General features: G+C 42.2%; 1 protein-coding gene across 4 annotated transcripts in view; it reads left to right on the top strand.

Moving 5' to 3' along the window:
• Positions 1–4,040: 4,040 nt before the first annotated feature.
• Piezo (piezo type mechanosensitive ion channel component) overlaps positions 4,041–27,742 on the top strand; it is a 242,465-nt gene continuing 218,763 nt past the window's right edge. For 3 of the 4 annotated variants that reach the window (XM_075698593.1, XM_075698600.1, XM_075698578.1), the window contains exons 1-4: positions 4,041–4,288; positions 17,643–17,843; positions 20,400–20,498; positions 24,672–24,798. In XM_075698593.1, coding sequence (XP_075554708.1) covers positions 17,780–17,843; positions 20,400–20,498; positions 24,672–24,798 — 290 coding nt within the window. In that variant the 5' untranslated portion in view covers positions 4,041–4,288; positions 17,643–17,779. Of the gene's footprint in view, positions 4,289–9,777; positions 9,863–17,642; positions 17,844–20,399; positions 20,499–24,671; positions 24,799–27,742 lie in introns of all 4 variants that reach the window. The other variant, XM_075698585.1, reaches the window with a different exon arrangement.

The raw sequence follows: 27,742 nt of genomic DNA, 5'->3' as shown, positions 1-27,742 counted from the left end.
CCAGGCTTGGGCAGATTCAAGGAAAAATCAGAACATTTTTTTCTCTCCTTGAACTCTTGCATTTAAAGCATGCTGCTGTGGTCGACAAGTGCATAAATCGGCTTTAATGCGCGGACGCTTGTTAGTTGGCGCACGGGATTCCTATAACACTTATTTTACCTTGAAGCAGTTGTGTTAGTAACTGTTGCAGAATTCGCAGCCTGTACGAACGACAGTGGGCGATTCGCAAAGGTCTGGAAGCCGGCCACGCCCACTCACCGCTTCATTAACACTGGCGACTAGCGGAGGTTGCGCGACCGGTATCTGTCTCAAATAGTCGCTTTGGTCGAAATCAAGGAGGTTAAAGAAAAACTGCTGGAGTGGAAGTCGCCTATACCTGCCTATGGGCTCGGGTGAAGCCGGCAGCGGCCATCTTGCGGGGAGCAACAATCGGCCTGCCAAGAAATTCGCAGCGCAGTTCGCGGACTTTGTTCGCTTTTCCAGCGGTTTTTAATTGCTTAACAGATTTTCAAGTGCTAATGCAACATTGCGGGCTATGAGACGAGCCATATTGGAGGTCTACGGATCACAGATATCCGTATATCCGGGCATTTTCCCATTTTATCGGCATGAATATGCCGATCAGAAAAAAATTAGCGCCGTAATTAGCGTTTATTAACCTTATTTAATGCAGTGTAGAAATTTATCAATCATGAAAGCTGTCAGACCAAAAAGCAATTGAAAAATGGAAATGTAGCATCAGAAATAGTCCACGCAAGGAACATAAGTGTATTCATTATTATCCTCATTATCATCAGGCGTTGCCGATGCCTTAGCATCCTCATTACACGGAGGGTCTCGGAACTTTGGTGGCAGCCGTTTCCTTTTAGCCTGAAATATAAAATTTTCCTTTATTCTAGAGCAAGGCGACGCTAATCTGCAACCTTATTTAGATGAGAAGGATAACGCTAACATGTCAACTGCTTGTACGTCAACTTTCCTAAAAACACCCGAGTGGGCTAGCACATTTTGGAATTCGCGCAGCACCGCGCACGGCAAAAAACGACGACCCGAAATACATAAGCTGCGGCGACTGGCGTGCTTTCGCCCCCCGCAAGATGGCGACGCGACGGCTTCGGCTTCATTTGACGGGAGCTCCCTCCACTGCAGCAGTTTTTCTTTAAAGGAACGCTAAAGCGAAAGAATAAATCAGTTTAGACTAATGAAGCATTGTTTGAGAACCCTGCAGGCAGTCATTTAAAAAAAATAGTTTGATTATTAGATGAGCAAATGAAGGTCCAAGTATCAGTATTTGAATTTCGCGCCGAAACCCCAGCGCCGGTACGTCAGCGTGGCTGAATAAAGGTTCCCGAAACTTGCCATGTTTAATATTTGGTTCCTTTGGAAGCCAGTGTAAATAATTTGTACGGCTATGTATAATTCGTAGGCCCTAGAAGATGCCATCAAAATCCAAGACGTCACAGTCAGGTGCGGGAACTTAAGTAGGCTTCGCCACCCGTATTTCGTTCTTGCGCTTTTTCTGGCTTACCAAACGTCTTATCGTTGTAAGAGCGGTGTTTTTGGGGTTTTAGAACGGTAATTTACTGACGCAGAAGAAATCATTTTTCACTTTAGAGTCCATTTAACCTCCCTGGTCGAAACGCAACTGTTTTGGGTCAGTCGCTTGGCTGTGTTACGGTTGGCGAGTAACACCCCGGGCAAAAAGGATGCTCGAAAGACCTTGCTCAACCGAAACGGAGGGTGGATTCCTAATTCGCTATGATTGTCTCTAGTGGTTGCCGGTTTGGCAGGCGCCCCGCAGTGGTGACAGGCCCCTTTGTGCGTGTGACCAAGGGTCCCTTTCCACGAACTGTACAACTCTAGGGGACGACCCTTTCCGCGAACCAACGTCGCCTAGAAGAAAGGAACAGCCGCCCATCCCGGACCTGCGGGTTGCCGCCAGCAGGGGCAAGCAAGTGCAACGCCGCGTAGGAAAGGGGGAGCAGCCGCAAAGCAACAACGGGGACGTGCAACCTCGGCCAGGAGAGAAGGAGCAGCCGCAAAGTCCTGATGGGGACCAAGTGCATGTCACGTGACGTTGACATGAGCAAGATCCCCCCTACGATTTTAATGGGCCTATTTAAGTCCCCCCCCCCCATGTACTTTTTCAATTAATTCATTCTCTTCTTCTTATCCTTCACCAACCATTGAATAAACAGTGCAAGTTTCGCACTAGAAATCGTCTCGTCCCTGCCTGGTCGCCATGGTCTACCATGGCACCCCACCGCTGCCGAGCAACAACTCGGCAGCGGTGGGGTACGCTACTCTGGAGAACGCAACAACGCTAACGCTAAATCTGAGAAATAGCGTCGCAACAGCTGCTAGATTTTAGAGCGCAGCATGGCGCAGGTCTGGCGCCTGTTCATGCGGCCGAGCGTCGGTCTAGGCGTAACGATCCGAACGAGCACCATGCGAGCACAGCGAAAGATGAAAGGAAACGCGGAGCGCAGCGGGGGGGGATGAAAGACCCGAGGAGGAAAGCGGAGAGGAGGGTGCAGCGCAACCAGGCGGAAAGCGGAGGAGGGTATACGGCGAAATGGGGTGAGGAGGAACGCGGAGTGCCGGCACGATTAATTTAGGGGCATTAGGGACGACCAGGCAGGCGGCCAGCTTGGAAACAAAGCGCTGGCGTGGGTTTCAGACCCACTACGCATGCGCTATTTCGCCTGCGGCGCCGCCGCCCCCGCCGCCGCTAGAGAATGCGCACCGCACGAGCCACGCTTCCCGTGTTGACGCTTTCTTTCTGAACACTGAGCGACGCAACCGGTGGAAATGATTTGTCTACCGCTGCTGTTAAACGAGCTGCCCGAGCAGTGGCTCAGTGCCGTCGCCGAGAGCACCTTGTCCTTCTGAATAAAATCATTTGCGATAATATACCGCGAATTTAAAACACCTCAGCTGTTCTCGAAATTCGCATTAGGGAGTATCGTAATTGCCGGTGAAGTTTTTTCAGCCGCGCGACTGCAGTCGCAAATCTACAGGACTAATCAGTGGCGCAGGAACTGTACGCCTGCGGACGCTTATTTTAGGTGGTGAATTAGGGGCGAGAAGGCACGAAGGGCATCAATCGCGAGCCATTTCGACGTGGTGACAGCCAGATGTTCTTTATTTTGTGGCCAGGTAGTCGGCCGTGGTCGGTCGCGCGATCTCTGTCAATTGCTGCTACGAATGCGCCCTCGCCAAAACCTCTCGGCCACAGACTCATCTCCGCCTTTCGTTTCAAGAACGATAAGGATGCCATCGCTGCCTGCTTTGAGTGCCACGCTAAAATGGAGGTGGTACGGGATGCTTACTATGTTCAGTTAAACAGAGAAGCGCGCTTTTAAGAAGGACTGTGCCACGCCTGTCACGATCTTTCTGGCAAATGTAACCACCGTGCCTTATTTTATTTATTTTCAATAGTGTTTACTCACTCACCCAGCCCATTGAAGGTTATAAACCAGCTGAATAATAGTTGCACAAGAAAATCTGGTAACAGCAACACCCATAATTGTCACTATTTTGCCGAAAGTGTGCAGGCCATTAGCCACGAGTGACGAAATATTGCCTCATTTGATTGTCGGATCTTGTAAACGCGAGCAAGTAGCATCGTCTGCTCTTACTAAACTTAGTTTCGGTTTCGGAGCCATGCTCAAGAACGCATTGTGTGTTCCTGTTATATTATTCCTCTTACGTATGACAGGCAATTATACACAACGTAAAATATTTAAAATTTATGGTGAAATTGACAAAAAATTTTTATGGGTGTTTACCATTGCAGTGTTATAAAGTAAACTACAAATTTTTAGGTGTTAGTTATCGCTTCAGAATTATTGCAACCTATAAAACCTGGTAATTCAAGCACGTTTGAACTGAAGTCATAGCGAACTAAGCTAAAATTTATGATATCGTTAACTTTAGAGACGTCATATTTGGCCGCATGGCGCGCTAGCGAGTATTATGCTTCTGCCTTCTTCTATGCTGTTTGGTTCTGGTTTCACTCAAAGCGTCGAACACCTGACTGACGACTGAGCGACCGAGCTCTGAGCAGAGGGCGTAGCATGATCCTTATCCAGCTGGCCGGCGTACGATTCCGTCCGCGCTATGCGTTTGTTACGGCCGAGCGTAATCGTGCGTAGCTCGAGCGAAAAAGGGGGGTGGCCGCGTTATCATCGACACGGTTTCACCGTTTCACCAATATCGCCTGTGACAGGCCAGCCGTGATAGACGAACAGAAACAGCGTGTGGAGGTGTTCCGATGGAGTCGGCTGTGAGTATACTGTTAACTATAGCCCTTGTGCATACGGAATACTCTTCAGTGGCGATTGTGGCAAGTCCGAAGAGATAAGTTGCGCTTGTTCGTCATGTACCCGAGTCCAAGAAATGGAGATCCTGAGCAAAGCTCGAGCGGACGTCGTTATCTGAGGGTCCACTCTTGTCCACAGAACGCAACGTGTAGACGAACTTCATGCACCATGGCCTTAGGGTTGTTTTTGTTACTTTTTCGTGACCGGATCGATAGCCGCGCACATCCGAAATGATGCTTGTGTTTGAATGTATAGAACTAACGTGTCGGTGTGGCTTTCGCTTTGCTTTGCGATGTCTGACGACCGCCTACGTTTTGGTAGGCCCTTGTGCGTATTCTACCTGTCATGTGGTGTGCTTCATGTGCGGGTGCGGTATCCAAAAGTTCGGATTTGCTGATCCTGGTGACGAGTGCCCGACCTGATACGAGGCTGTTTCTACGCGCTGTTTGACAGGTCACACTGAAGGCAGCATTTCAACAACTTTGAATATTATTGGAATTTTTAAATTATACAATTTCCGGCCGAGTTATATCTTGGACTTATCCTCTGGGCGACCGTTTACTGCGCTCATTTATGTAATTATTATAGGTGGAAAGCTTATTACAATCGAAGCGTAAGTGATGCCTTTTCACATCCGCCGAGGTGGCTTAACGGCTATGGTGTTTCACTGCTAAGCACGAGGTCGCGGGATCAAATCCCGGCCACGGCGCTCGCATTCCGATGGGGAGAAATGCGAAAACGCCCTTGTCCCGTGCATTGGGGCCCCTGATGGTCAAAATTAATCCGGAGTCCTTCACTACGGCGTGTCTCATAACCAAATCGTGGTTTCGGCACGTAAAACCCCAGAAAAGCGAAAAAAAGAAGCGCAAATTTCTGTAACGGTTGCAACGTGCATAGCTACCAGGGCTGGGCAAAGATACTTAGCAAATGTACCGTGATACGATACAAGTTACTCGGGAAACAAGTATTTGAGATACAGATACAAGATACCACCACAATTATTGTATCCGATACAATACTTTCCATTTGTATCTTAAGATACTTTGATACATTGGCAAATTTCTTATTATAGATCTCTTTAGTGCAACAGCAAGTGCCTATGCCAAAAATGTCTGCTTGCAAATTCCTTAACTCCAACCAACCTTGTTTTGAATGAAACATCTTAGTATCTCAAAATTTTTTTCGTTCTTGCTCAAAGAATATTATTTTCATTCAGAAACATTTTATTGGGGTTGCTTTAGCTACATAACATGGAAGGTCTTTATGAGCTGTGCTTTCAGTGGTTTTTAATTCTCATTTGTAATTGATGGGAGTCGCTGCTCAAATTGCGAACCAGCTATAGCTGGTCGCCATCTAATTACAAGAACTTCAATAAGAGGCCTCTGCATGATGGTGCAATTGCCGCTGTGGCGTTTCACCTTGTCCATAAACATATTACTGTTTAAGCAATACCTGATCACCGGACGGATGTACAGTAGCTACAACGCTGGTAGCAACATTTTTCGTGACAGATTGTGTATACTGAGTGCACATAAAGCCGCGATGACCATTCATATTCTACTAATCTGCTAGTGTAAAGCATTCATTAGTGGCATATTCATTAATGTGTAACCATTTTATGATTTTTCTTCTACGAGAAAACTTGTGCAGCCCAAAAATGCCTCATACGTATTGTAGTGGCACAAAGTGTCGCAGCATACCGCTGCTATTCACACTGCTGCCTCTGATAGCTCCAACTACCTAGTGAATTACAACAAGAAGAAATTTAAGGGTGAGCTAAAAAAGCGAGAAATGTAAGTAAAATAGAAAGGTAGTTCTGTATCACACAATTGCTATGAATACGTAGAAACTCAATGCAGGTGGCACCACTTGTAGGTATGACATTTAAGCAAGAGGCATTGTCAACTTACCTGTTAAGTTGAGAGAATTGAATATTCAGTGCCTGTGGAAATTCAGGTTGCTTAGTGTCAGCAGTGTTAGCTTCAGAAGCAGAGTTCAGCCAACTTTTATAGTTCCCTACAGTTACGTTGTGATAGCAGTATCAGGTATCTTAAGATACATGACACCTTTCATATATTGGAAACACAGATACTGATATACCTTATGCCAGAGGTATCATGATAGAGATACAAGACACCTAAAGTATATCTACGATAGCATCTAGGTTGCATATATCTTACTGCCCAGCACTGATAGATACCCATGCAAGTGAGCACAAAGTGCGCAATTTCGGCTTTCCCATTGGTGAGTAGAAACACAGATGTGCCTTCTAGTTTTGGTTCGTATCTCACAGGAGAGTTTTGCAAATGCTTTTGTAACTGGCGAGATCACCTCTGCTTTCCCTTTATTAGGAAGGTTAACCATAATTGAATAATAAACAGGATGTACAGAAATGATAACACAAAACAGTATTATCCTGCTTAAATCTGTTTTTGATGTAATTGATGTCAAAACATGCTTATATGACACATCAAATAAATAGTATATCATACATGTTCATACCCTGGTTCATACAATGTCAGTTTAAACTCTGTGTGGGCAGTTACAGTGATGCACAACCGCTGAGCATTCATTATAGGCACATTTGAATTTCAGGTACAATGTTTATGGTTTGACATTCCCTTTCAAATTAATTCGACCAAAAGACAGAGGGCAAAAGGGTGAAAAGTAGAGCTGCATATAATTTCACAAATGCTTGGGCGTCAGAACAGTCGAAACATTTATATTTGAAAGGTCTTTTATGTATGTGTTAGAGCATGGATGTTTGTCTTTCGATGTGTGTGTCTATCTTGACATATGTTTTAAACATGTACACTTTCAATAGCCTTTACTGATAGTGTACATCTGGGAGCACTTCAGGGAGCTATTTCTGCGACTGGCACACATTTATGTTAATTGTGTTTAACTGAGGTCTGAGTTATTCGAACTTCATTACATACTTGGTCTGAGGTCCTCAATCATCATGGGACCTTTAAATGAGTAATATCCAAGATCTCAAGTTGTGTACTTGTGTAACAAAAGCATGTCTGTGTGTCACCACCTCTCACTTACAAAGGAATGCCCTGTGCACAGTTTTCAGTGAGACTGAACACTCCAAGAAACTTACTCGACTGCATTCATTTGGGTGCACAAATCGCAGTCACCTTTGCTCTACCAACTTTTCTACAAGCTGCCATTAGATTTGACGTGGTTTGCCTTCTAAGCAAAAGACGTGCAGGGAGAATATGCATGGATACAACAGCATTTTTTGCACTAGAGGCTCTTCTTAGATTTTTAGAACAAAGACAATAAATTTCACCTTGGTGCAGTAAAGGGTTGGGAACTAATTCTCGGATGTTCTGGCATCACATACCTTCAAGTATGTACCTTTAAGTCCAGTTTTAGAGGTGGTCTTCACTCTCTAAGAGGTTAAAGAGCTATGTGGTCAAAATTAATCCGGTGCCTCCTGCTTAATGGCATCTCTCATGGCCAGATTGTGGCTTCAGGATGTGAAACCCCATAGCTTGGTTTTATTGATCAAATGAGTTCGATCGTTGCTGTTCTAAGAATGAAAATGATGGCTTTTTCTTTGTTTTAGAGCTGCACTAAAATGTTAACTGCCAAGTACAACATTATTATGTGCAAATATAAGGAATGCTCATTATATGCACTTGCTTCTCCTAAATAAGACTTTCAATTATAACTGTTGATTATGCAACTAATATATGTGCCATGAAAAAGTAAGTACGTGACATGTCATTATACATGTTATTACCTTTTGCTAAGTTTCTCATTTATCTGTGGGAATAGCAAGCAGTCCAGTAAAGCTTTGACACTGTACTTCAAGAACTCTGGAGTCAACATGGGTCAGTGTCAGTGAGCCACTAAGCATGTATGGCATCCAATGGAAACAGATGCATAACTACTAGTTGGCTAGCCACTGCGTACAGCTTACCCAGCATCATCAAATGCAAGCGATATGTTTAAGTAGAGCAGGATGTTTGTTACGTTAACTAAAACAGGATGCTGCACCTCTTGGCTGTAACATCCGATGATGTATGTTAAACTGCTTGCAATTGCATTTATAACAAGAATCTTCCTTGCCACTTTTTCTTGCATTCTTGGTACATTGTTGATGGTACATAATCATAATTTCTGTGCGAATTTTTCTGCACTGTTTGTGATTCACATTCTCAGCTAGTAGAATTTTTTATTTCCGAGTTGTAGTTTAGGTTGTTTGTTTTGCAGTTCAGTTGCTGAGCTGTTGTCTGTTTTATCCTCCTTCTTTTTCTTGCTTTTTATGATATTACTTCCCCCTTTTCATCATTCTTTTATGGCATGATGACCCTTGCTAAGCAGTGTCTTGATCACTGCTAGTTGGCAAGTACGTGAGCAAGGCTTCCGTGTGGAAGCCGAAAAGTCTAATCCCTTTGACAAAGCCATTTTGATTGGCATTGTGTTAATTGTGTTTCTAATATGAATGTCTTCACCAGCACTGTAAATTGGGGCTGATTCGATTACAATGATACATTGATTACTCAAGGATTTAAATGAACTATGGAAAATATAGAAGGCACAGTTAATTACTAGGTTCACTTGAAGTTCATTTTCAACCATCCTTCATTTGTTTGCATTGGTGCTTGCTCTGGAGAGAGTGCCAGAGCAGGTGCTTCATCAAGATAGGGCTTTACCTTATAAAAGTTTCAGAGAGTATTCCATATTTAAAAAAGCACTGAAGATTGTTAGTGAACTCATAAAGAGGAGGAAGGTGTAAAAGATGGGCCTTATTACGAGCTTGATTTCTTTGAGTTTCATGTTGTCTTTGCTTCTAACATCTTTCACCTTAGTTTTAGTCAGTCTGTATCCAATTTTAACAGTTTATCGAGAATATTGTGACTTCTTTGGGCTTTCTTCTTTTATTTGCCATAGTTTAATATATCTCTGTTTGCTTACTCATCTAGTTTTTAATTCCTCACTTTTCACTCTCGCTTTATAATCTGCGCAAAGTACCCTGGCTTTGAATTAAAGCAAATATTTTATCACTCTATTATTATTTTGAACTATGAAATGCTGTTTTCTTTTTGTTTTGTCATGATTAGAGGCTGGTTCTTTAGGCACCAAATAAGTAAATTTTAGGTACCTCATACTGCACTTTAGGCACTATAAATCTTGCCAATAAGTGAGCGATTTCAAGTCGAAACGTATGTGATGTGTGCATGCAGCAAAAATTGACAGAATCCTGATTTGTACTCTGTGAAAAGCACATGTATAAAACCAGCCATTCAGAAGCCCTGCCACACATATCTTGGAACATGTGTGGAGTGTAGTAGGATTTGTTGATGTGCTTTATGCAGTCAGATGTTTGTCACAAAGTGCCAAGTAAAACTTTATCAAGGAATTTATGCATAACAGTCGCACCGGCATACTTAAAATGCCATGTCTGATGTTTCTTTATCTTTTTTCTTATTGCTAGTTGAATGCTGCTCTAACACCCCGTCATACCACGGCCCCATCAGAAGGCTAATAATGATAACTCCCCTTTTGTTCTGCTTCACGGGGTGAGTGCCATGTACGGTCCAAAATAAGTGAATGAACAAACAGAATAAGCAGCAGGAAATAAATTATGACATCATTAAAAAGAAAAAGATGTATGAAAGCAATGTTCACTACGATATACAATGGTAAGCTAAGGCCTGCTACTTCCAAGAATAGTGCACTGGGGATAGTAAATTGTTCACATGCATTTGATGGTAGCATTTCAGCTCTAGTTTTGAACAAGGCTCTGCAAGAAAGCTTATGGCAGCTTATAGAAGCATAACTTGGTGAATAGAGTAAAGGGCTCCACCTGGCAGTTTAGATTACTTAGAAGCGCTTGGGGCTTATTAAAAGGGTGTGATAAATTTAGGTGAACTGTACAGAACTAGTTTCACCATTTGCAAGCTATCTCGGGTATTTGAACTTCTAAAATAACAGCTTCCTTCGTAGTAGTATAACCATATACCCTAAGTTTGTCCACATAGAAACCACAATATATGCAAGGTTAACATTTTTTTGGTGTTCATTTTTGTTACACCATTTGCTATAGATTTGGTCAGGACATAGCTCTGTAGGTCACTGGAATTCTATTTTGCGAGAAATAGATCAGTCGCATGACAAGTTTCACTACGCCACCACTGCTGTAAAGGATGCCCATCTTAATGTACATAGGGAACTGAAGGGCATCTCTGTTTTGAAGCACATAGTTTGTAAGATTTGTTTTTGTTTTTTTCTGCATTAGCGAATCAGCTTTTCATCATTGAGATGATGGGACAGGGACAAGAGAATAAAAAGATCCTACAAGTGGCTTGAGACACTCCCATCACAATAATTCAATGGCAGAATTCACAATCTTATATACCTTGGCATTCTGCTAAAAGTTGCCTTAAACCAAAGTACAGTGAAAAAGTGGCAAAGTCATTTAGCATCATGGTGGCAGCAGAGCTAGTGTGTGTACTAGCTGCAGTGGTTCAGTTGCTATGGCATTGTGCCACTGAACTTGAGGTTGCAGTTTCCATACCCAACCACGGCAGCAGCATTCTGGTGGAGGCAGTATGCAAACACACTTGTGTACGATGCTTTGGGTGCACATTGAAGAAACTCAGGTCGTCAAAATTAAACCAGAGCCTTGTACTACAGCATCTCTCATAACCCAATGTGCAGTTTCGGAATGTTAAATCCCACAATCTTTTTAGGGCAAGTGCTCATGTGCTTTTAATGGAGTGATCAGTGTATTGTGGCAAGTTTCCTGCGGACATTCACCAAAACTTGTCAGAAAATCATTCACATGTTATGGTAGGTTTAGGCTGGAGTGTCCTCTTGCTCCACATGGCACACTTTAATTTCTATAGATTGCCTTTTAAGAGGAAGCTTTAGCTCGGGCCCAACTCCGACGCGGCCTATTCAAATACATGTAAAACGCAAAAACGTTTTTATGAGATAACCCCTGGACCTATTTTGATGAAATTTGTCGCATTTGAAAGAGAAAGTTAAATTCTAGTGACTGTTGGAAGCGGAATTTCGATTTAGGGCTTGAATTTTCTTAAAACGACTTTCAAATATTTGACCATTTGAAAAAAATAGAAGCACGAAGTTTACAAATTCATAGCTCTGCATCAAGAAATGATATCGCGGTTCTGTAAATGGCATCCATTAGATCATTCAAAGCGGACAAATCCGATATGTCATTTTACATATTACGTGAATTTATTACGTTGGTTATAACGGTTTTGCAAAAGTTGTATTTCCCTATGATGAAATTTTTTTATATTCATGTGTAACATGTCAATTTTGTCCGCTTTAGATGTACTATTAGATGCAATTCACAGAATTCCATTATAATGTTTAGTGGTTAAGTTACAGAGTTGTAAACTTCATAGTTTCGTTTTCTGAAAATTTTCGATTTTTGCCAATTTTTAATAAAAAATTGACAATCTAACTCGAAAATTCGAAACCAACAGTCACTAGATTTTAAGTTTCTTTTAAATGCAACAAACCTCGTCAAATTTGCTGCAGTGGTTGCCGAGAAAAACGAATTCTCCTTTTACATGTATTTAGATAGGAGCACTCGAGCTAAAACTTCCTCTTAAGTACTTGATATTGCCAATGAGAATTTGTCTATTTTTGAACCCTACAAAAGTAAGTGCAGTTGAACATTTGGTAGGTGCTCCGGCTTCTGTAAAATGAAGGCTTGGCTTATTGTGAGTTCAGCTGCCTCATCCGGTCTGGACCCATTCCTAATGGTAGTGAACTGAGTAGGAAAATAATGCAAAGAAAAAACAAAGCAAAATGAACTGTGGCCTTAATGAGTAGGACTTTGCTGATATTGATTTAGTGTGCTAGCATGTGTGCAGATCTGGCTTTATAGCTTAATAGGGACTACTTTTTATTCATGCAAGGCTTCTTTTTCGTGAATTCATTTTCGTAAAGTTGCAGGAGTTTTGTTCTCGAGATCACTGGTTTGGAATTAGGTAACATAGGTACTGGAAGTCACTTGGAATTAAATTCTTTCATAGGATAGATAGTCTGATACTGTAATACATATATTATTGTACGCTTGAAGAGTGTATTGTAATAAGTGTTTGTTGTGAAAAATGGCCAGGAATGGTAGACTGCCTACTATAGCTGTTCATGCTGCTTTACTCGAGGAGACGGAATGCAAATGCATGCTAGCATCTGACAGTTCTACGTTCCTACTATAGTAACAATGCAAGTGTTCCAGCCAGCAGCTACACATGTACTCTAATGTCACACCCAACTTGCTCTTCCAATAAGAATGATGAAACTCGGTAGAAGAGCCACCACCTTTGCGCTGCCAACCATGAAAACAGAGTTATGTTGTGTGCAAGAATGTGTTTATGGTAAGAGCAGCCTGTACTGTCATTATCTGGCTAGTTGAAAGCATGACAACAGGCTAAAGAGGGCGTTTTCTTGAAAAAAAAATATGTTAAAGGCCACAGGCGCTGACTACGGGGGGGCTCCGGGGCCCGAGCCCCCTTCGGAGTTTTCTGGAAGGGGGAGGGGGTCAACCCCCCTGGCCGATGCCAAGCCCCCCCCCCTCCCCTACACACACACACACACACCTAAAGTGTCATTAATAGAGCTTTGTCACCCACATCATTTGAGGTTTCTTTTGACTTTCCTTGACCTTTTCACTTGGAATTTTGCTGGGGCTAATAGCTTACTGTATTATTGTTGGCGCGCACGTGCATGGCTTTAATTCATACTTTCGCTTGATTTCTGCAAATCCTGACAATAGGGGGACACGCGCATCAGAAGCACTAGCGGCGGCTGCCTCATCAGTATTTTCTCACTTCAACATTGTTTTAAATTTCCACTGTGAGCACCACACACATACATAATATATTTCAATTACACACAGGACTAAGTTTATCATATATTTGAAAGAGATGGAGGTAATCAATTAAAAATTATCTATAAAGGCATTGATAGCCTATGCCTAGAGAATGAATATGTTGCTGTATGTTCACCATGCTTCAAATTGCTTTGTGTGCTTTTTTGACCATGAAAAAAACCTAGACTTCAGTGATTCCTTCGGCAGAATCTTTTATCAATGGCGTGTGAAATGCAAGTGAATGATATGTGTTTCAGTATTGCTTCTCTATGCAGTAAGTAATGGTAACGACTCATGAAGAAAGAAAACACATTTCTAATAATTTACAACATTTATTAGGGATGGAAACATCATTAGTTGCATGCAAAGGTCATAAATATATGCAGGGTGTCCCAGTTAATTATCATGCACCAAGATATAAAAAAGAGCAATGCATTACTCAAAGAAAACCTAGCGCATATTGTTTACAGTACGGTGGAGTAGCTGCCAGTAATTTTTTGTTACTGAGATTTTATTAGGTAATTGTAATTAGTTATCTAACTCGAGATGTACTATCCTAATTATCCAAGTATCAATGAGGCATTTGATGGCACAGCCAAGGCACATCTAACTGCGGTATTTTCAGCAACGTACTAATTATGTACTAAATTTTTTCCGACTGATAAATAAACCCCGCTAAATGTGTAGAATACCACATGACTGCACTCCCACCTGGACCATAAAGCAGCGCCCTCGAACAGGCTCCTTCTGAGTTATCCAGAACGAAATAAAAAAATAAATAAAAACGTGATCAAGCCAGTGCCTTATCTGCCATGCTCCGGCCGAAGTAACATGTCACGTTTGGTGTTAGTTGGAAACAAGCTGCGATAGCTGTTGTCTTAGCATAGATAAAGTGCATGGATGTTTCTTTCTTTTCTTTTTTTTTTTGCTCAAACCTATCACCACAAAAGTGAATTGATAACGTCAGTGCATAGGTTTAAAGGTGCGTTTTGTTTCGTCCCAGTCGCCATCTCTTTCTCTACTAAGCAGAAGGTAAACATGATCCTTGCCTTGGGACCTGCAAATGGCAACAAGAGAAAGGCCGCAAATATATAAATCAGTCATGGAAGTATGGCTGTAGCCCAAATGCATCGACTATCATCAGAAATTATGAAAACCGGAGACGAACCGGCAGCTTCAAGAAACAGTGGCAGAGGACTCCATCTTTGAATCCTAGCCTACGCACAGATCTTCTAGCATTTGTGGCCTCAAACCCTCGTGGTAGCGTGTGGGACGTGGCTGCCCAGGTATCAATTTCCAAGTCATAAGTTTAAAGGATTTTATATGACGGCCTTTCACCCGTACCACATTAAACAGCAACAGAGCTTAGAAGATAGGGACCTGTAGAATCGTCTCGATTTCTCGAATTGGGTCCTCACAAAGGACGATGAGTCTCCGTACTTTTTGAGCAAGATCATGTGCACAGATGAAGCCAGTTTTCGCAGAAACGCTTAGGTAAATTTGCATAATGCACACTATTGGAGGGACTCCAATCTACATTAAGTAAAGTGCAATCGGCGCCAGTACCAGTGGTCGCTCAATGTGTGGTTTCGAATTTACGCCAGTGCAATAATCGGTACCATCTTCTTCGATCACACACTGACTGGACAGCATTACGTGAACGAAATCCTTGAAGGAGTGGTGGATGAGTTTCTCAGCAAAGTCCCGCTGTCACGTCTTCCACTTCTGCGGTATCAGCAAGATGGGGCACCTGCATGCAGCAGCAGCCGAGCACGAAACTGGTTGGGTGTGACTTTTCATGCACAATAGATTGGAAGTCACGGGCCTGTAAATTGGTGGCTAGGTCACCTGACCTCTCTCCGTTTGATTTCTTTCTTTAGGGTTATGTGAAAGATTGTGCTTACATGATTGAGACGGATGTCAGATTAGTTCAAGGCAAGGATAACGGATGTCTGCCATAGAATTCTGGCATCGGTCATCAAGAAAGCCGCTGAAGATGTGATAAAACAGGCATAGTACTGCGTAGCTGCAAAAGGAGACCTTTTCGAGCATGTCTAGGCTGGTATTCAGCGGAGCTTACGAATCCATAGATAAGTGCACGCTGAAATCTGATGTCCTTTTTTTTTGTGTGTGTGTGTGTGTCGAGACATCCTGATTGTCAATTCGACTCATTAGAAGTGGTATATTTACTTTCTTGAACGCATCGGTTTTCACTTTTTTTCTACACGTTGGTCGCTTCCCGGTCTGTTTAGTTTGCTTTTACTTTTTTGACACGAACCTGTTTTTTGCAGCACGTATACACTTTCATGAAAAATAAAACTGTCTCTTTAATCTGGCTTTGGTCTAAAGCAAGTTTCTGGCACGAAATATAGCTTTGCACCCCCTCTTTCGATGTGGTGCGAGCAAAGCCGGAATTTTGAAACATTCTTTGTCTATTTATTACATTGCTTCTCGCATTTCGTGCGTGGTCAGAGCGGCGCTTTGGCTGCATTATCAAGGGGCTTTTGTTATCAATGTGATGAGTTGGCCTTGAGAGACGGATAATAAGTGTGATGCTGAAATGAGAGGAAGGAGTAGCTGCGAAGCCTGCTGTTGGTGCTTCTTCCGTACCATTATCAAGGTAACGCACTGTCTCTTCGGGTTTGCGACAGGCAAAGCAGTTGCTTTCAATCAGCTTATTTGAGGGCACTGCTTTATGATGTGGGTTGCAGCGCACTCACGTGGTAGTTTTCATACTTCGTGAGGGTTTTTTGCCAGTCGGAAAAACTTGTATGCAATTAGTACGTCACTGAAAACACTGCAGTTAGATGTCATTTTGGCGTGCCTACAGATGCCTCATTGACACTTTGAAAATAAGGAGAGTACCTCTCAATTTAGATAATTAATTGCAATTATGGAATTAAATCTCAGTAACAAAAGAATTACTGTAGGCTACTCCATTGTACCACGAACAATATGCACTAGGTTTCCTTCAAGTAACGCAACTGCTCTTTAAGTCTTGGTGCATGATATTTGGGGAACACTGTATAATTCACTCAGTAACCGAAATGAGGCCGAGCCAGATTTACTCGAAATCAGAATCAACAGCAGTCATGCGCAGCAGCGCTTATACTCGGACTCGCAGAAAAAAAGAGAGGCTGCAGTTTCGCCGGAAAGGTGAAGCAGTATTAGTGATAGCCAAGTATGCGACAATTACACGAAGGACGATTACACCACCAAGAGGACTCAGGCTGTGAAATTGAACTATCTCCTACTATGAGGTCTTGTATATACTATATAACGCCATCACTTCAGTGCTCAATTCTTCGAGGTCATACAAAGTTTCTTCAAGTGCAAGAAATATATATATATATATATATGTGTGGGTCGGAAAATTGGTCCCCCTCCCTTCTCGGAAAAATGAAAACTCTCCGCCTATGTTAGAGGGCATCTTTAGGTTTTTAGGTACAAACATCATAAACTGCCTGATAAATGTAATTTGTAACACTTGTTCTTACATGTAAGTGCGTGGCATGGAGACACAGAAAAAAAAAAATAGGCATTTGCCTATAGTGTGGCAACATATTTTCTAATGGTCCATCTTATTTTGTGTTGTTCTTGCCCCGAGTCTTTGATTCTGATGTGGCCCATACACCATTGTGCTCCTGTTATCGCTTGGATTGGCCACTCGACGTGACACATAAGGAAAGAAGAAAGGAAAATGGAATGGAGCATTGAGATGATCGCGAAATCATTACAAATGCAAGAATTTGACACATTTCTTTCTTACAACTGTCACACAATCAGTAGAGTGAAGGCTGAAATGCAAAATTTTGTAGCATTATTACATACCATCTAGGACTAAGAAAAATGATTGAGCAAAAGAGAACTATTGTTTCTATGCTGCATGCTGTCTGTAATACTTCAGTTATACAATTATTGGGTCACCTGCTTTAAAAGGGCAATTCCACCAAGTTTGTAAATTGTTGGCCTTCTTGCCTTATTTTAGATTTTGCTCCTTTTTTGGTGGCTCTTATTGACGCTTATACAATAAAAGAGAAGAGTGCCCGGTAATTAACAAACCTGTTATATTTTTACAAGTGTTATATTTAATACCTTTATAAAAGAAATGAAAAAGTCTGTAGCACAAAAACGCACAACACAAAGGAAAGGATTACAGCAATACAGCACTGTTGCTTCTTGTATTGCAGTTCAAGCTATATAGACTAAGTTTCAGTTCTGTTCAAGTATTTTAATGCTGGATGTAACTAGTGTAGATGCAGCATTTACAATGAAACTCGTATTCATTTTACTTTTTGGGGCAGCTGTTGATCTTATGGCATGGCATAATGTTCAGCACACTTCTGCTGTTGTCAGAACTACAAGACCATGCCCCTCTTATCTGGGTGACATGCACAACAAATCGTAACAGTATTCTTTTCCTTTTTTTTATTTTTTCTTTCTTGCAGCATTGGGCACACTGTGATGTCGTCCATGAAGCTTGGAAAAGCAGAATGTGCCTGTTAAGCTGAAGGAAGGGACAAAGGAGGTCTTCAATTGTCCTTCAAAACACATTTTATCATTTGTTGTTGCAAGAAGCATCAAAATGGTCAAAGCAGTTGTTTGCCAAGTGCTGTTTAGAGTTGCACTTCCTCTTGTTTTGTTGCTAGGTATGTGTGACAACCTTCTGTACTTTATGTATTAAAAGTGTTTTAGCCTAGTTCAGAATACAATGTGCAAAATTTTGTCCTGTCTTTTATTTCACTAAATTTTTGTAAGTAAGATCCTGTTTGGAAAAATAGTAAATCTACAATTCATTTTTTATATGCACTGAGAACATCAATGAACATGTTCTGTGAAAGAGGCTTTTCCTCAACACATGTATAATCTTGAGTTGAATGTAAGAGAGTGAATTCATCATAACGAACAAATTGTAAACGATCAGATAAAACACATTAGCCTCCATTCTCGAGTGTGTGCCCTGAATGAGTCGTTGAGCGCAGTTCACTGCCATAGCAGAGCGAAAGGGGCTGTGGCATGGATGAGTAATACTTGTATTTGCTGATATTGGTGCTGTGTGCTAATGGTACAACTCTAGATTTCAAGTTGTAGGGTTAACCTGGATGAACATGCATTACTTTTTATGCAGAGGATGTATCTTTTTCATGAAGCTATATTCAAAGGTCTACACTTGCTGGAATTTGTTTCTTGGGTTCACTGGTCCATGATAAGGAAGAAACATAGGTAGTGGAAGTCAGGGGGGGGGGGGGGGTGTTTTAAAACTAGGCTGTCTTAGCGGTACTTTGACATTTTTATCTAGCTTTTATAATGTTTTATTTGTAACATGCATTACAGAAGTGAAATCATGCGTTAGTACACCTTATGTTCCATGCCAAAATGAGACATTTTTATTGCTTGAGCTAGCAGCTATATCTGAAAGCCTACTGTTTTCACCAAAAAGTTGCTTTTGATGGAATTGTACGTTTAATACGGTGGCTTATACTGAGTAGGAAATTTAAGCCTTCAAAATAAACACCATGTTCTGTTGCTGAAACTTCAATAATTCACGGCATTTTCTGTTTTAGCCTTCAGGAACTGTGGTGAAGGTAATAACAATTGAGCACATCAGACTAGCTTTGAAACAAATGTTTTTTTTCTTTCATTTTTCCTTCAGCACATTTTAATTAAGCATTGTTTCTCATGTTGGTGTAAGTGTTCAGCTGGGGCATATTTATATAACTGGATTATAATGATATTTGTATTTGTAGTCATTAATGGTGGCTGGAGTGTAGGGGAAACCCAGGTGACTGGGTGGTCAGCTAGGGGTTCGTATGGCTTCAGTGGTGAAAGCTGGTGGCATGGTCCAGCAGTGCAGCCTCCTTGGGAGCCCCAAAGTGGCCATATGATCAGGGCATCGGTAAGAATGTGGAGGTAGCAGTGGTGATGAGTCACCACTAAAAACAACCAGCATTGCCTAGTACTTCTGACAAAAAGTGTGATAACTCGCTTATACAGCTTTGCTGTTTTTTATTGGCATACACCTGCAAGTTTCTTTTTTTCCTCTTTTGTGTGTGATACACCAGATAAGTATGTACAAATGCTGAGTCACATGTGCCTCGCATTCTGGCTCCACTTAAAGAAAGAGCTCGAAAATGTGTATTTTTGGTCTGCATCGCAATACTCATCATTGCAACCATTATCATCCAATATGCAGAAGACAACCTGCCATGGTTGCTCAGTGGCTATGGTGTTAGGCTGCTGAGCACAAGGTCGCGGGATCGAATCCCGGCCACGGCGGCCGCATTTCGATGGGGGCGAAATGCGAAAACACCCGTGTACTTTTAGATTTAGGTGCATGTTAAAGAACCCCAGGTGGTCGAAATTTCCGGAGTACTCCACTACGGCGTGCCTCATAATCAGAAAGTGGTTTTGGCACGTAAAACCCCATAATTAATTATGCAGAAGACAAAGATAATGATGAATGACCGAGCAAGGGAACAAGGATTCAGGATCGCCAGTCAGCCTCTAGAGTCTGTGAAGGAGTATGTTCACCTAGGTCAACTAATTGCAGGGAATCCTGACCATGAGAAGGAAATTCACAGAAGAATAAAAATAGGTTGGATCGCATACGGCAGACATTGTGAGGTCCTCACTGGAAGCTTACCGTTATCAGTGCATTTTACCGGTACTGACATGTGGGGCAGAGACTTGGAGACTGACAAAGAAGCTTGAGAACAAGTTAAGGACTGCACAAAGAGCGATGGAATGAAGAATGCGAGGCACAACTTTAAGAGACAGAAAGAGAGCAGTTTAGATCGGAGAGCAAATGGATATAGACGACATTCTAATTGACATGAAGAGAAAAAAATGGTGCTGGGCAGGTCACGTAATGCGTAGAGTAAATAACCGTTGGACCATTAGGGTGACAGAATGGGTACCAAGAGAAGGGAAGCGCAGTAGAGGATGACAGAAGACTAGGTGGTGCGAAGAAATTACGAAATTTGCGGGTGCTAGTTGGAATCGGTTGGCGCAAGACAGGGGTAATTGGAGATCGCGGGGAGAGGCCTTCGTCCTGCAGTGGACATAAAATAGGATGATGATGATGGACTAGACTTTAGATTTGAGCTCTACATTTATTCTTTGCTGCTGCTCAAGGTGCTTTCTTGTTTATAATTACTGCATTTATGGTGACAGAAAATCGCATTCACTATTTATTTTTGTTGCAGCGGTGCTGTTTCGCTACAATGTGTTCTCCTTTGTGTACTTACTTCTGCTCTTGGCCAATCCATTAGTTCCTGGACCAAATTCCAGGAACACAAATATAGGTAAGTTTTTTGGGTATCTGCGCATAGTAGCTCTTTAACATTCAAGTGGTGTAACTGGCTACTACTTCACTGCCTCATTTACCCCAATACTCCTGTTTCTCTGTGTTGTTGACTCCTTGTTGTCATAAAAAAATCTCCTTTTCTTGTGGTAGTTACTCCCTGTTATGGTTAAAAAAAAAAGCCTTTGATTGGATTTTTGTTTCATTTTCGTGATCCACCTGCTCATTTCTACTACCATTGGGTCCTTTTAATATTTGTTTATTACACGTCTTCTTGGTATCACTCCTTTATATGCTGATCCCACTTAAAGATAAATACTTATGGAAAACAAAAATAGTGTGGCCATCAAAATTTACATTAGAGTCTTGAAAATAAATGCATTCCTTGAATTCCTTGAAAACAAGAATTGGGGCAACTTCTGCAAAGCAAAACATTCAAAAAAATAAACTCCACATTTTTGCTACGTTGTCCAGAAATGATAACATATATATGTATTCCAGTTTAAGAGTTATCATTGTTACAGTACAGTGTGTCCACAACCACTGATGACAGGCTTGTTTAAATATTTCAAAAATGTAGGGCTGCATCTATTGCCATCATAGAGCTGGACAAAGCCAGACCTGATGACCAAGCCATGCCACAATTTTCGTTGTTTTGCTTTTTGACATCATAGCCATTGTGGCCCCATATTCAAGCCCTAGGGTTTAGCAGCGCTGGGAGGAAAGTCTTAAATAAGTGAAATCTACACTGTTCATGCAGCCACAGGTGTGCATCACATGTGAGTGAAGTGGTGTGCAAGTTCAGCTATTTTACTTTGAAAAGCCACCTGAAAAGTTTGAAGCACCTGTTCAACTCGGCGGATCCTTAGTTACAAAAAATTGCTACTACTAAGGAGATTCGAATTCGTTAGTTGACGTATATTGATGAAGTTACTTTCCCTAAGAGAACAGACTCGTGGGCTAGTTGGTACTGCATAACTTGAGGCAAAGTGCAAAAAAGCACGAGGACAAGAGACGGAAGATGCTGAAGATGTTGATGCGCTGTGTTTTCGTTTCCTTCTCTTGTCCTCGTGCTTTTTTGTGCGTTGCCTCAAGTTACTTTCCCCCTTCTTGAATTTCGGCCTTCAGCATGTTTGAAATCCTTGAATTGTCCTTGAGTCAGTCAAATGTTCTGCAGGAACCGTCTTTCTGCAGTGGAACAGCAGTAGCCATGATGGAGTGGTCTTGCCAAATTGTATGCTTTCAAGGCATTACATGACAAACAGAAAACCTAAAGGGAGTGTAAAAAGCAAAGTTGAAATAGAAAACACAAGTGCAGATGTATTCACATGGGTAGACGAGAGAGGGAAAGGATGACACACTGCCAGAGGAAAAAGAAATGGAAGATATGATATGAGGCAAAGTATGAAGCTTGCGTGATGCTGATGTGTCAAGCAGTTGAAGGTTCAGAGGCAGCGATTCCATATGCGTCAACTGTTGAAAGTCTACTGAGTGCTTTGGGTACATGTTATACTGCACGGGTCATGGTGAGAAACTTGTCTGCATTCAGCTTGAAATCACCATTATGCTTTCTGTGTTTTTTGCAGTGCAGAAGCGACTAATTGCAAGCTTTTTCCAAATAAACTTCACTGCCTTGTGAATCTGAGCTTCAGTATGTGAACTTATCTGACACTGACTCTTGTTGATTTGATTTGTTTTGAGACCCAAACTAATTAAGCCCACTAAAATTATTTTGTTTTGTGTGAATTTACTGTGCTGTTAAAAGTGGCTACATGTCATGCAAGGTTTCACTTGTACAATATATGGAATGTCTTGAAATGCCATGCCAGAAAGTAACTCAGATTGACATTAAACCTCTGTATTTTCTCTATTAAGATGTGATCTGCATTTTTCTCTGGAGGAAGTCTTTTTCGTTGTCCGAGCAGCCACTTTATGGCATCCTTTTCCAAGAGCTGGTTGCAGAAAATGGTCTGGATAAGGCTCATGACGCCTGGCTTATGTAATCAGTGTTGTGGCAGAAGTACACGTAGTGCCCTGTGAATTGTGGCCATGTCTTGCACTTACCAGTACCATCACAGTACCAGATGGGTGTTGGCTCTTTCTCTGTGTAGTAGAAATCTTGTCTGTTAGACTTCTATGTTGCATAGTTGAATGGTTATGACTTTTGTGTGTTGGCAGAATAACCAGGGCTGGAATGAGCAAAAGAGAGGTCTTGTAGGAAACATTTACAAAGTTTAAAGAAGTGCCAAATTTGGCAAACTTGCATGACAACTACGTAATGGATAGCTTAAATATTTTAAGCAGTTTGAGATCACAGTAGACTCCCTTTAAGATAAACACGAAGGGACCATGAAAATTTGTTCATCTTAACAGAAGTTCGTCTTATCGGAAGGATAATTAGCAACTGACTAGGTGCATCCAAATATCTTCCTTCAAAATGGTAAATGAAGTAGACTTCAAATGGGGGAAAAGTGACATAAAATGCATTTGTTTAGCTGAGCTTAACAGAAAACTGTTTTCAAGTGGTACTCTTGCTTGGTTTCATCCGGCCCGTAATGGATGTTTGGCGATTCTGTGCAAATCTGCGAGCAGCCTCAAACGATGTCATCTCACCTAATGACCTTAAAAATTCTATGCCTTCGTGCTGCTGGAAAATGTTCACTAGGGAGTTAAAGCAGGCATCTGGTGCCTCACAGGTCATCGGTGCAGGCTCTGAGCTAGCGAAAGTACGAAGGAACGCGCTGAGCACGTGGCAAAGCAACGCAACCTAGAGAGAAGTCTAGGTGATGTTGAGTGAAGCATGAAAGGAGAAACAAGGCGAAGCATTGTAGAGGTGGAAGGCAGGCGGAGGAGCGCTGGGTTGACCTCCTCTGACAGTTGCTACAGGTTTCGTTTGCCATACAGATGTACCGGGTTCCTCTCATGATAACGTCATCCTTGCGTCCTGTACGCTATGTGTGCGAGTGAAAGTGTGCGACGGTGAGCTGACGATGGCGGCTCAATCTCGCATGTGCAAAGGTGGAAAGGAGGGGTGGAGTGTGCCATCTTCTGTCACACACATGGCACCGGGGAGGGGAGGGAGAGGGATGTTGTATGCGACCTGCTTTGGGGGCTCAGTCTAGGTGGGCCGATGACTCGTAGCTTTGCGTGTGCTGTGTTCTCGCCACTGACTTTGCATTGAAGCGATACACAGCGCGAAGGTCACATTGCTCGCTCCTGCTGCCACGATTCCTCACACCAGCATTTTGACGAGTGTCCACAGTCATTGAGTGTGATGTGTTCGTTTGCCTGTGTGTGCTGACACTATGCTTGTTAATTTAGTTAGTAAGGGAATGTTCACAAGGGAGCGTTCTACTCTGGCGACCGCTGCGTATGGCGTGGCCGCGTAAGCCCTCTTATGAATACAATCTGCGATGTGGACAATCTAAGCACACAGAGGGCTGATAGCTTAGTATGCGCTATATTTATTTATTTATTTATTTATTTATTTATTTATTTATTTATTCAGTACCCACAGGCACCAAAAGGCATTACAGTGGGGGGGGGGGGGGGAAGGTTTTACAGAACAGTTATGAACTTTCACAAAAGATTTTTTTTTTACCCGACATGAGAAAGAAGAAACAACAAAAGTTCAACAGAACTTACAGAGTTTTCAAAACACGGTAAGTTATACATGGGCAATTCAATTTAAAGGTAAAAGAAACGGGCTAGTTGAGTCACTTCAACAGGGCAAAAAAAAAAATAATAATAATAATAAAAAAATAGCACCCATATGCTTGCGCATCACCCTCGTTCACGAAGTGAAACATCATTGTCTCTTTTTGTTTTCTTCTCGTTTTCGCCTCTGTCCATGGGCGATGTACGCTGCAGGCCTCCGGTAGGGTGCCTTGATGCGCGCATCCCTGCGCGTGGCGCATTGAGGCACTGTAGCCTCCAGGATCGGTAGCGGTCACTCCAAATGTTCATCTTAACCGAAGAGCACGTCTGAGGCAGCTCATCTTAAGCGGATTTTTTTTGCCATTGAGTCTGTGGAAAACCAAACAAACATTATCATGTTGTTCGTTATATGCGGGAATTTTGGCTTAACTGAGTTTGTCTTAACGAGAGTCTACTGTATCTTTTTGAGCCAGCCTTTTGTCTTAGTATGACTTTGAAATGGTCTTGTGTTTTTCAGTACGAACAAACTGCTACCTCAAGACAGTTGTAGGGGCAAGCACTTTGTTTTGTATGGCCCAAGTGGTCTACCAAATAGTATTGCTATCAACACAAAGCTACAGCAAAGAGCACAATTTTGCTGACAGGTAAGCCACTTATTATCAAGCATGGAACAGCTTATTTAAATATATGATATTTGCACTGCTACACACAAGTGCACCCATCTATGTCTTGGGGATAGTACGCCCCTGCTGTCCCCAAAATTTCATTTTTTTACACATTACTCACATGCCATATTATCTGTCCTAGCAACACTAGGGATAAGAAGATGAAAGGTGAAATGCTCATCCTCATTGTTTGGTTGTTTTAATGTGTTGTTGAGATTAACTAACATGCTTTTATTTACATCATGCTGTTCACAGTGAGACGCAGTCTTAAATATTCTCCATTTTCCATGGCAAATGTGGTACGTTGCAACAGTGTCTGCCAAATGTGTCTCATTTGTGCACCGAGACTATGCAAACGTCTGGAAAATTGTTTTACATTTCAACAGCTACAAGAATAATGTTAAATGTTCATTTGGCCACTGTACTCAGTCTACATGAGTACCTCAAAAAGCCATGGGACGTTTTCTGCAACGATCACTTTCGGCAACAGTGACACTTCGGTGATAGTATCACCGTCATGGCTGGTTGAGCAAAATCAGATGATGAATTGCTGAACCAGCCAATCAGCTCATCCGATTTTGCTAAAGTAGCAGTGGGCGCGCACCGTTTGCAAAGGCGTGGCCAAGGAGATAGTATTGCCGAAAGTGATCGTTACAGAATACATCCCTAGAAAACCTGGCATAGGGCGCACAGGGGTTGGCATTCAAAATGTTAAAATCCATTGGTTATTTTTATTCCATTGGGTTAGAAAAACTGCTTTGCCCTGCCATTGATGGAACATTGCTGCAAGCACTACTTTGTGCTTTGTACACTGCTTTTCGTTAATGGGCCTTTTAGAAGTAGCCACTTGTTAAGGAGGTGCATGCTTGTCCTGATTATGTTTCTACGTAAAGTGCCTTAACCTTGTTCTTCATGGTCTTCAGTGCATGTCACTAGCACTGTAACACTTGCTGCTTCCCATTTTACTCGTTACGCATTGCCCTGACACAAAGTCCCTGACAGTAATGGGAAGTATGGAAGGTCTTAAAATGTTGTGCTAATGGTGCACTATGCTTTCCAGGACTGCACCAGTGAGCCAGTTTTCACTGCGGTTGCTGTAGTGGGATTTTGTTTTAAGTTGCTGTTCCCAAAGCTGCTGCTGTAGGTGCGGTGTAAAACCAGTTGAAAAATAAAAAGCAAAATCTAGTGTGATACTGTTTGCCTCATGGTGGTGCTCTATTATTAATTGTGGTTGTGTTGCTTGAGAAAAGAAAGTTGGCTTGAATCAAAATTCAGCTTAATTACTTGCTCAGTATTGCCTGTAAAACAAAAAGGAAAAGTCAAAAGCACGGCAGTTTGGGCGAGTTGGTATGTCATGAATTTTTTAGGCTTGTAGCGCAGCTCAGAAAGAGCAAAAAAGGAAGGAGGTAGGGGTAATGAAAGGGAACGGAAAACAGAGTGAATGCTAACTTCCAACTGATGGTTTATTTCGTGACACAGAAGGCTACTTATACACTCGGCAAACCATGTGACTTCAAGAAATTGCAAAAACCAAGCAACAAAATCAATAGTAACCATGTGACAACATAATCAGACAGCCTGTGGCTGCAGTCGGAGATACGCCAATTCATTGCTTGATAATGATAATGAAGGTGAGCTTACACATGCATGGCCCAGACTAATGATAGCCTTTGCTTCGATGATTTCTCTTGTGAGCTGATTACGACTACGACCAAGAATGAGGCATTCCTCTAAGACGGGTTTGCAACCACACAGTTTGCAGTGCTGTGCAAGTCACATGGTTTGCCGAGTGTATAAGTAGCCTTCTGTGTCACGAAATAAACCATCAGTTGGAAGTTAGCGCTCACTCTGTTTTCCGTTCCCTTTCATTACCCCTACCTCCTTCCTTTTTTGCTCTTTCTGAGCTGTGCTACAAGCCTAAAAAAGGAAAAGGTTTTGAATCTTATAAAAAAAATTTTGCCTTGTTAGGAATGCAGGGTCCATTATGAAAGTGATGCGCATGATTTTATTATGACGCAAGTATCCATGGCAGCGCTGTAAAACCGTTCGGAAAATGTGGCGAGGGTTCTACCCTACACATGTCCACATTTGCGGTACATGGGATAGTGACCGAGGATCTGCAAATGCACAAGGTCTGCACGAAGTCTGTGCCGAAAGTGTTGATGGAAAATCAGAAAGAGCTTCGAGTCTTTGTGTTGCCAAGAATTGTTGGATTTGATTCAGAATGGGCCGGACTTAACTCTGTCGTAACCGGAGACGAATTCTGGATGTTCGAGCACGACCCATAATCGATAAGGCAGGGCAGCGAGTGGAACACAAAATCATCCCCCTGCCCCAAGAAAGCGCGAATGAGCAAGTCGGACATCAAAACAATGCCGATTGTCTTCTTTGACGCCCAAGGAATCGTCCATGGTGAGTTTGTCCCGCAGGGAGAAACTGTCAACTCAGCCTTTTACATGGAGGTGCTCAAGAGATTGAAATGCCGGGTCGCATGCGTGAGGGCTGACATTAAAGACACGGTCAAACTCCATCATGACAATGTCCCCAGCCATACGTCCTTCGTTACCAACTTCCTGGCCGTGTGCAACACCCCTGTGGTCCCCCATCCACCTTACAGTCCCGACTTGGCTCTGTACGACTTTTTTTTGTTTCCCCGACTGAAGAGAGCGCTGAAAGGAAAGCATTGGGAGACCGTGGAAAACATCCAAAAGCATGTTACAGCATTCCTGAGAGACATTCCCATCGATGACTTTCGGGGTGTCTTCCAGGTGTGGCAGACACGTCTCCGCAAGTGTACCTATTGATGGAGGTGGAGAGTATTTTGAAAAATTTTAACCATTTGTGCAGGTCCAGTCAATAAATCTATTTTCCCCAGAAAATGCGCATTACTTTCATAATGGACCCTGTATAACAATATTATATT

Source organism: Dermacentor variabilis, chromosome 1, assembly GCF_050947875.1.
Source record: "Dermacentor variabilis isolate Ectoservices chromosome 1, ASM5094787v1, whole genome shotgun sequence".
In the NCBI taxonomy this organism is placed as follows: Eukaryota; Metazoa; Arthropoda; class Arachnida; order Ixodida; family Ixodidae; genus Dermacentor; species Dermacentor variabilis.
Note: the sequence above shows the minus strand (reverse complement) of the source record. Positions and strands in the feature narration are given on the sequence as shown.